The sequence below is a fragment of the Zophobas morio genome, unplaced genomic scaffold (genome assembly GCF_036711695.1).
Source record: "Zophobas morio isolate AGI-343-1 ecotype UQ-CSIRO unplaced genomic scaffold, CSIRO_AGI_Zmor_V1 ptg000030l, whole genome shotgun sequence".
In the NCBI taxonomy this organism is placed as follows: Eukaryota; Metazoa; Arthropoda; class Insecta; order Coleoptera; family Tenebrionidae; genus Zophobas; species Zophobas morio.
Window position 1 is genome coordinate 10755223 of NW_026972135.1, and position 10054 is coordinate 10765276.

The 10054-nt window shown below is 35.1% G+C and overlaps 2 protein-coding genes across 2 annotated transcripts; both read right to left on the minus strand.

The window, feature by feature from the left end:
- Positions 1-4642: 4642 nt before the first annotated feature.
- On the minus strand, positions 4643-5606 carry LOC135138552 (piggyBac transposable element-derived protein 3-like). The gene is made up of 4 exons (XM_064068532.1): positions 5552-5606; positions 5427-5496; positions 4818-5358; positions 4643-4741 (listed from the first exon to the last, which is right to left on the minus strand). Exons 1-4 carry the CDS (start codon positions 5604-5606, stop codon positions 4643-4645), a joined length of 765 nt encoding a protein of 254 aa, XP_063924602.1.
- A 252-nt stretch (positions 5607-5858) lies between these two features.
- On the minus strand, positions 5859-6757 carry LOC135139034 (uncharacterized). The gene is made up of 2 exons (XM_064069104.1): positions 6651-6757; positions 5859-6465 (listed from the first exon to the last, which is right to left on the minus strand). The coding sequence occupies exons 1-2, from the start codon at positions 6665-6667 to the stop codon at positions 6129-6131; spliced, it is 354 nt and encodes a 117-aa protein (XP_063925174.1). The 5' UTR covers positions 6668-6757; the 3' UTR covers positions 5859-6128.
- Between the last annotated feature and the right edge of the window lie 3297 nt (positions 6758-10054).

Here is a 10054-nt window from a genome sequence, read left to right on the forward strand (position 1 = left end):
AGCAGGGTGAAAACACGATGAAAAAACCACTGCAACAATAAAACCAGCCAGAAAGCACTCTGCACAAAATTGCAATACAATCTTTTGTATTATCCATTCACGATCTTTATATAGTAATGTAGCATAGTAAAGTAGCCTTTGATATTTTTTCATTAAATTGGATAAACTGATTTGATGATTTAGTTTTTTGTCTGTCAGTAGTCTGATTGACATTTGCTTTGAGCTGGATTGCCACTTTTCTACTTCATTTATTAGATCAGAATTATTAGACGCAATTTTTTAATGAACCAAACAAATATTTTAATTTTGTCAGCATAGATAATTTGTCATCGTGACAGATTCACAGATTATTGCGACATTATTTAAAAAGAAAATGCCTAAAGACAGGCCTGATCTTTCTTTCGAAGAAGTAACTATGAGGGTCTCGAACATATTTTCTGTAATGTAAAAATAGGCTGTAAAATATTTTTAATTTTTTTTTCTCGTAGGTAGGAACATCAACTGTGGCGAAAATTTTATCAACAGGGGACCAAAATTTAAAAACATCACTATCTGGCAAGCGAAAACCAACGGATTTATTTACGAATGATATGTTTCGGAAAGACCTCTAACAACACATTTGGCAACTTAATGAAAAAAACCAATATTTCACTGTAGATACTCTTTTGGCATATTCTAGGGAACAGTTGGAATTTAAATGGGTGCGAACCACATGATACAAAATTCTTAAATCAATGGGTTATAAACACAGGGAAGTAAATGGTCGCAAAATTCTATGTGAACGAAAATATGTCGTTGCAGCCAAAATTACTTTTTTGAGAACGTATTTACAGTTTCTAAATTTTTGTGAAAATTTGACTTTCGTGTATTTGGATGACACATGGATCTATCAAAATGGTTCGTCCATTCGTCGCTGGGTGGACGATACTGATCTAAAAAGCAATCCAACCAAAATTAAATTAAAGTGAACGATCAAGGTTTACTATTCTCCATGCGGGTTGTTCCACGGGGTTCTTGGATGATTGTAACAATTTTTTAAATTCAAAAAATAACGATAAAGACTATCATAAAACGATGGACGGGACAATTTTTCAAAATTGGGTGGTTAATCAGCTCATTCCTGCTTTGGCAAAGTTGAACCAAAAATGTGTGGTGGTTTTAGACAATGCACCGTATCATTCGGTTCAGTTGGATAAACCACTCACTTTTTCTAGTAAAAAATGTAAAATGTAGGAATGGCTCTTTAAACATAGTGTTGAATTTGACAAAAAATTTTCGAAGAAACAGTTGTAGGATTTAATTAAACCCTTCAGAAACAATAAAAAAATAGATATTTGGTAGACGAGACATTAAGAGAAAGTGGCCATGAAGTTCTTAGATTACCTCCGCACCATTGTCAATATAACCCAATTGAAATGGCGTGGGGATTTTGTAAGAACAAGCATATAAATCCGCAACCGTCATTAAAAAACAGGGTGGAGAATTTATGGCTTGAGGCGGTTTCTAAATGTACTCCAAGCATGTGGCAAAATTTTTGTAAACATCGTGAAAAACTTTTTTTTGGCAGATTGGGAAAAAAATATGGGAAATCTTTCGTACGAATCTATACCTCCTTTCATTATTTCGCTAGGTGAATCTGATTCAGAATCTGAATTTGAAAATGACGGTAATGATACAGATTTTCATAGCGAAATAATGGAAATTTAGTGAATTGTAGCTTGTCGGGGTGTGATATTTTTACGCATCTTTCGTTCTAAATTTACCAAGGTAGTATGTGAAAAACTATCTGACGTGCAACAAAATAAGTATAATTTTAGTTAGATCATCCATGTTGTTACTTTGCACCAAATTTTAAGCCTATTCATTTTTTTTGTAACTCTTCATGGCTCTGGAGAAGGCGTATAGTAACGTTCTTATTAATAACCGTTTGGAAGTACTTTGTAAAAGCAAATAAAGAGCACTTACGTAAGCATTAGTGATAGCTATATAGATAAATCATTCAAAGTAAGGCCGGAAAAATGTTCCAGAAGAGCTAAACCCATCAAAGCACTAGAGCAAGGTTGTTGTCTTTTACCAACTCTATTAGTAATCTTGGAAAAGTGAAAAAAGAAGTTGGAAGATATGGAAATAGGCTGTTCGCAAAGGTCGAAATTTCCATTTCTAAGAAGAGTGGGCGAGCAGAACGAACTGATGATTGAGAATTAAAGATGAGATGCTAAATGTGGCATGCGACAATAGTCGTATGTAGAACCCTCATTCATATAAAAACATTGTTTTAGTGAAATTTTAGTGTTTGGTCCTTACATATAAAATAAACACTTACAAAAAGCCGAATAACTGTTTTAAATAGCGTAAAGTTTTATGCTTTCTAAGAAATGGATACCGTTAACTTGGTCATTGCTACTGAAAATTGAAAGTATCGGCAACAATGTTAATTATTCTGGCATATTTTTCAACCTTTAATTCAATAAAACATAACCTAACGAAAAAAGTTCAGGGAATTTTTATTCTTCTGCATCGAAAACCAACAAACTCACTAGATTTTCATGGCCAACCCTAGTATATAAAGATCGTGAACGGATAATATGGTTTTAAATATGTGTAAAAAAAGTAGAATAAAAATTGAATTTTTGCTAGAATTTTTACGATCCGTAAAAACAAAGCCAGTAACACTTAATTATTTTTAATACTGTACTTTCTATCAATTTAAACAAATACTTGTTTTTTATTTTTTAACATCAATCTTCGGTTTTCAGTTACATCGGCACGCCACTGGCCAGGATGGCGAGTAATGTGCATACACACATACATAAAAAAAAGTGACTGTATCACTGGTTGCCTACAATTCTTTACTTTTTGAGGACGTTTTAATTTTTTATTGAACGTATACAGAAACTGTTTTTAATTTAAGATGAACGACGTCGTTAATTTTGTAAAAAAAAGGTGTTAAGTTCATATAAATGCAGTCGATGTCTTCCGAGATAATTGTGTGATGTAAAACTGACTTTACAATTCTGGTTGAAAACGCATGCGCTAGCACAACTGCCCATGCTTTCTCTTGTTTTGAATTCGCATTCACAAATGGCGTCTTTGCATCGTGAAAACGTGGTGTGTAAAGTTGCCGGTGTGGTGTGAGTTGAAAATTTTCCATCAGATTTTTCGGCGTTCACGCTTCGGTGGTATTTAGATTTCATGTTAACTTTGTGTGGTGTGTTTTTATTGTACATTTATCTGGTTCTTGAATGAAGATTTACGTTGTTCTTGGTTAACTGTTTTTACCGCGATTTTCGTTATTGCGCAATTAATGCAATGGGTTCCTGTGCAAAAACTTTTGTTTCCGTTTTAACTTCAGACGTCGCGAATGGTGCGTCTAATCCGTTTAAAACGTGTGGTAGGTGTTCGTTGATATCCTGAGGGACAAAAATGGGTGGGGTGCTTGATTTTTTCATAATCATGGGGTGTTCGTGTGCAACAAATGCAGTGCAACCCCCCAAAGATGAGGACGAGGTAAGTGTATAGAATAAGAAATTTCGGGCGTATTAGCACGGTCTTTGCGCCGGTAGTGGTTCTATATGGAGGGCCGTGGTAATGAAAGGGACAGAACCACGAGGAACTAGAGTACCTTTTTGCCTGGAGACAGTAGACATGTTCAAGGTCGCCGCCATGTTCCCTCCCAACTTTCAACCCTATACTGCGCAATTTTTGTTTTGACCCGAAAAAATGCTCTGTCTTATAAAATTTATCATCCAGAACTTCGAAAAAATATTTTCAAAAATTCACGTCATGAAATTTTTCCAAAAACTAGTAATAAGTGACAAGAGCGTAGATATTTTAATTGTCCTGGGGGGGTAGGGTAAGGATTTTTCTCAACATGTTGTTTATAGATATTGTTATTAAGAATAACTTACAAAATTGTACATACAATAAAAACAAAATTTTCAAATATTAACCCTCAACTACTATCGTGTTTTGAAGTTACGTAACTATCGTGGGGTCATTTATGACCCCGATATATTATAGCCATTAATATTTTTATTACCGCCATGGAACTACCAGTTTCATATATTTGGTTTCTCTAATAATTCTACAACTTAGAAAAATTAGTCAGTTTCGTTTTATAAACAAAATAAAGTTTTTATTGGAAATTGAATATAACAAGAGTATGTTTGAAAACCGAAAAAGTTACTTTGTAATAAGCTGAGAAAACCCAAACTTAATAACATAATAACAAATTCTTATGCTAGCTTTTAATAAAAAATAGTCAAACCAAGACAACAACAAAAGAAAAAATTCGATAACTATAAAAACCTAGAAAATAACAAGCATGGTTTCGAACGAACAGAAAAATAACTTTTGTGTTTTATTTCCAGTTGGAAACTTATGAACAGACGTATCTATTAACCCTTAAACGCCGAGAATTCAGCTTTTTAAAATTTTATATTTTATGCTTTTGATTTAGCCTGCATAACTAAGGAGTAACTCAAAAATAATATTTTTATTTATTTGTGATATATACTTTAGCCAAAAAAGGCCGTGACCATTTGGTAACACTAGGCACCTGCACTACCGTGTTTTCTCAAAATAATAAAAATAGTATTTATTTGAAAAGCATTTTATTTTCTAGTAAAAGATTGGAAACAATTTACACATAAGCCGACTTTACACTTGGTGCACTTGGTTCGCCCAACAGTTTTGCAGTTTTGGCCAGCACATCGTCTTCTTTTATTGTCTTGTGTTTGGGCTACAAAATGATCGATCCTATCGTATTGCAAACCATCGGGAACTCGTCCATCTGTGTTAGCTGTTGACGATGGTACTTTTCCGGGACTTTTTGGAGGACTTCCATACCGTTGCAAGTAGATGGTAACTATTTCCCGACGGAATTCCAACTGTGTCATGGTGCCTCCGCATTTTTTATGTATTTGCCAGGCATTTTGGATGCATACGTCAAGTAACCACGTGAAAATACACCACCACCACTTTTTTCCTCTCATGCCCACTCTATAGCGTCCAAAATTTTCATCCATAAGATCAACCCCTCCCATGAAAGCGTTGTATGTTCCAATTGCGTTTGGACGAGGGACGATAATAGTTTTTTTTTCTGCCTGAGAATATCGTCTTACGCCACTTGTGGGTTCCACTCCATTCAATGTAGATGGCACAGTTACCACCCCGTTGTCCACCCAACGTACAAATAAAATTCCGTGAGTTCTATCTATGATGGATGCAAACGTACCCCTCGCCTTCTTTTCCATAATTTTTTTGCTGGGAAGTGGACAGTCACGGGGGATTCTGTTTTCGCGGATAGTTCCGGTACCTTGGTACCCATTTTCTTTTAGGTGTGTCAACAATTTTATACTTGCGAATAATTATCAAAATGTAAATGAAAAGGCAAAAGTGTTTTCAATTTTGTAATTTCGTCTAACATTTGTACCATTGGTGCTGAAGCCTTTCCAAACGATTTTTCATATTCAGCTAAGCGTCGCGGATTGTTACCTACAGAAATAAAAAGATCACAATAATTATAATAATATTGATAAGTAAAAATTACCCTGATATAGTTCGAAGTTGACAAGATATCCCGATGGAGTATTGAGACACCACATTTTATAACCAAATCGTATGGGTTTACCCCTGATGAATTGTTTGCAACTGTGTCGCCCAAAGTATTTTATCATGCTTTCATCATAACATTATTGCAAATACTTTTTCTTTATTAGATCCATTAGTGGTCTCATTTTCCATATTTTGTCAGCTGGATTCGGTTTGGAATTGTCCGCGCAATGCAAAAATTTACAAACTTGCAGAAAACGGTCTCGACGCATTGAATTCACAAGTTCGTTTCGCATATCAGGTTTGCTGTCCCAATAATTTCGTTTTCCAGGTAATACGTTATATCCACTCAATATAAGAATTGCAATAGCACACTTTATTTCGTCTTGAGACAATTGTGGATTAGTACAATTGGTGAAAAGTGCATAGTTGTTAATTTCTGTTTGTAGTAGTTCATATGCATCATCACCAAAAAACATTTCGAACAGCTCAACTGGTGAGAAATTGTGATAGTGGTCAAAGTTTGGAGCAGGAAATTCACGATGATTAAAATTTTTGTCAAAATCGCCTATTATCTACTCTATCTTCTCAGTTAATTTTGACTTTCCAGAAGAGGTGCTAGCATGAGCAGTGGAATATAATAAATTATCTTCAGGGGTGCTTGAATTTACAAGCCTGACTTCAGCCGGTGCTCTCAATTGGGAACCTGGCAAATTGTCAATCAAGCCTCCACCGTCTTCGTCACCCGAGTCTTCGTAACCCGAGTCTTCGTCACCCGAGTCTTCGTCACCAGAGTCTTCGTCACCCGAGTTTTCGTCCGTGATACCTCCATTATCAGGGGGTTCAATAAAAATTTTATCAATGTCGTCATTATATGCCATTTCTAGGGCTTCTTGAAGCGAAAAGCCTCGCCTATCACATAAGGAGATTTAGGAATAACACGGTAGTGTGGTAACGCAATGAAAAAAACCTGTGTAGTTTAGTCAAGATTTTGTAAATATGGACATAATGGGCATAAGTAAATCATTTCATTCTTTCTTCATTGCGTATCACAATTATAACATATAAATAACAAAAGGTAACAAAATTATACTCACTCAAAATTAGGTTCCATCAGTTTTTGCTAAGAGAACCAAACAGGTGAATTTGAAAAATTCCTAACACGTGCAACGAGCAAGAAAAGGGACAATGAAGTATATCGTTACATTTATGAAATTTCCCTTATATATAGTATATTTTTGGTCACTCCTACGAGGACAAAAACAACAACGTTGTCGCTTTTGAGGTCTGCGGGCTTCCAAGTGTACATCAGGTGTTTTTTCTCCAAGCACTTCAAAAATAGATTGTCGTAAATTTCTTGAAATATTTGGCAAAGTGCTTCTTTCCTTAAGATGTTCATAAATTAGTGACTACCCAAACATTTAATAAAATCTCTTCTGGATATTTTTTTCTCTAGAATGGCTGTAGTAAATAACACATGGCTATTCACAGTAGAGATATCCATTATAGCATACCATATTGCCAATGGCCACCGTCTACATCGTCTTCCAGTTCGATACAATGCAGATTTTTGATCGAGAGCGTCCACACCCCCTTTCGTTGCATTATAAAATAGAATTATATCAGATTTTCCGCTTCTCTCATCAACAATATTATCATGGTGCATGGAAGACAGTAGTACAACTGATTTACTTTTTTTTGGGAACGTAACTGACCAACGTCAAATCTTTAGTGAATCCAAAATTTGTGTGCCCAACTTCAGTTTTTCTATTTGGTAAGTATTCAACAGGAATTTCTCTCTTATTTTTCCCGACTGTACCAACATATGTAAGACCATTACGCAGCAGTTCATCTACTAATTCAACTGATGTAAACCAGTTGTCTGCCGTGACATTTCTATTAGTTTGTACAATTGGTTCCACTAAAGATAGTACTGATTGTGTTGGAATACTCAGTTTTCGAGGATTAGGAGCAGTTGTCTTTCCTGAATAGATAAAAGCGTTGATCAAGTAATGTGTTTTAGCACAACGTAAACACATTATTTTCAAACCATATTTCTCGGGTTTGTTTTGTAAGTAAACTCTAAAGGAACAGCGACCTTTGAATCCAACCAGCATTTCATCTATAGTAGCAAATTCTGAGCATGTATAGTTACTTTTTGAATTATCAATAAACTGTTGAAATATATTTGAAATATGTGCTAATTTATCGCCTGCGTCTTTTCTTTCGGCTCTCGTCTCTCGATTGTCAAATCTAATTGCTGACAGAAGAAACAAAAAACGTTCTTTCGTCATCGTCGCTCCAAATATTGGTCTTCCAGTTCCATCCGTTGCAAATAAAGTATCGACATCTTCGTGATTAGACTTGAATAACCCAGCAAAGTAGATGAGTCCAAGAAACGCCTTCAACTCAGAGAGAGACATGATTTACGTATGAGGCAGTGTCTCCATAATTTGCACTCAATTCTGAAATATGCGCATTTGTTTCATCAGTTATTACTTGCAACATAGCTTCTGTTATAAGAAGAGACCATGCTTCTAATGGAGTACGAGGTTTATTTTGCAAAGCTGGACCCTTCAAACCTGGGCGATGAATCACTATATTTTGTCTACGAGTTCTTGAAGCACTCGGTGGGGTTTTAGACCATTTGAAACGATTTTTACCGTAAAAATAATTTGTGGTACTAGGCCTGTCTTCTATTTCTGAGTCTCTTGGTGTTTTTTCTACTTCTGTGTATGTTCCCGAAATTTCAGAATTCGTGTTATGAATACTCTGTTCACTTTCTATATCACTGATGTCAGTCGTTTTCACGTTCGACTGAAGCATTTTCCTCTGTAAAATTTTCATCATCGATGTTCATTAGGTATTCCATTACTTGCTGAGAAGTATAGGGACGACCATCAATCCTGATCGTCTCTTCAGTCGCCATATTTCTAACAATGTCTAAAATTCATTAAAAAAAATTAATATCTTAACTACTATCATGGGGTCAATTCTGATCCCAGTGATGACATACCCTAAAAACGACCAAACGCACTGTCAAGAAACCTACGTGATACTGACTGGTATGCACTTGTATAAGAATAGCTGAAAGCGCATGAGTGAGATCCATGCGATTCGATTGTTACAGAGAAATTTATTTGCGTTGGGGGCTTTTTTGACCCCACGATAGTAGTTGAGGGTTAAATAAACAAATTGAAACAGTGAGAAATACTGGTGAGCTGATTTTGCGGGAACGTCAGACGTGAGTAATCAACCAGCACGGCAAGTATATAGATAGAATCAAATATCATCGTCAACATTCAAGTCAAAACTGACTTTGCAAATTTGTTCAATACTTTTTCAATAATTTAAAATCGCCCAGGCAAATTTTTCTTCCCAGTCCCGGGCTCCTACTTCTTCCGTGGAACACGCGCCCGGACAGAACCATGAGGAAAGAGTACTTTTGTCCCTAGAGAGGAGACGACATGTTCCCTCCAACTTTCTATAGCCACTAGATTACATATAGTACCGACATCGAGTCACTAACTGGTCCCACTAGTGCTGCCAACTTAAAATCCAGACGAAAAATGGCGCCTCTTTTAAATTAAAAATTGTGTAAAATTAAAATTTGACACATACAACGGGAAAATTTTTTTCGTAGTATATGAATCTCTCCAAGAAAATGGAACAAAAAAAAAGTATATGTATCTCCTAGTATTTTTATTCATAGACTTTGAACTGTACACTATTGTTCTGTTATTTTGGTTATGTTTTTTTACATAAAAATACACCCTACTTCTTATATATAATTTCACAATATTTTCAATTATGTTATTGCCGCAGGTACAAAACATTGTTTTTTCTAAACTGTCTAGTACAATACTGCATATTTGATCATTTTTATCGAACGATTCGTGTGATCAGCTCCGTTTTTCAAATCAATTAATCTCCTCTCCTTCATTTCTGTTCACAATTTTGGCCAAATTTCCAAATGGGGTGAATTTTCTTAAAGCGTTTGTGATCCGAAACTTGAATATTAGAACTGTTTCGGGGGTCAAACAAATCATCAATTTTTTGAACAAATTCTGCAGTGTAGATGGACAAAATTAATAGACGCTACTACTTTTAACTTCTTCATCTTTGTTAACATGTCATCAGAAATTATGTTTTTCGCGACTTGATTTTTTAAATGACTCAAAATTCCAGAATTAACCCCTGTCTCAAACTGAATATTAGACAATAAACCATTTAGCAACTGAAAGTAGATTTGCAAAAATTTATATACACGTGGACTTTTTTTTTACAAAGCCAATGCCAAAGCTTTGTCTTGATCTGTCCACCTGCGTGCATGAGATTTTTGTGAAGAGTTACAAATCTGAGAATTAATAAAATCTTTATTGACTGAATTTAAATGTTCATCAATGAAATTAACTTTACCAGAATCATATAACGTTTGCAAAGTTTTAACTTTATCTCTTACCTTTTCCAAAACTTTAGTCAATTTACACATTTTAGATTT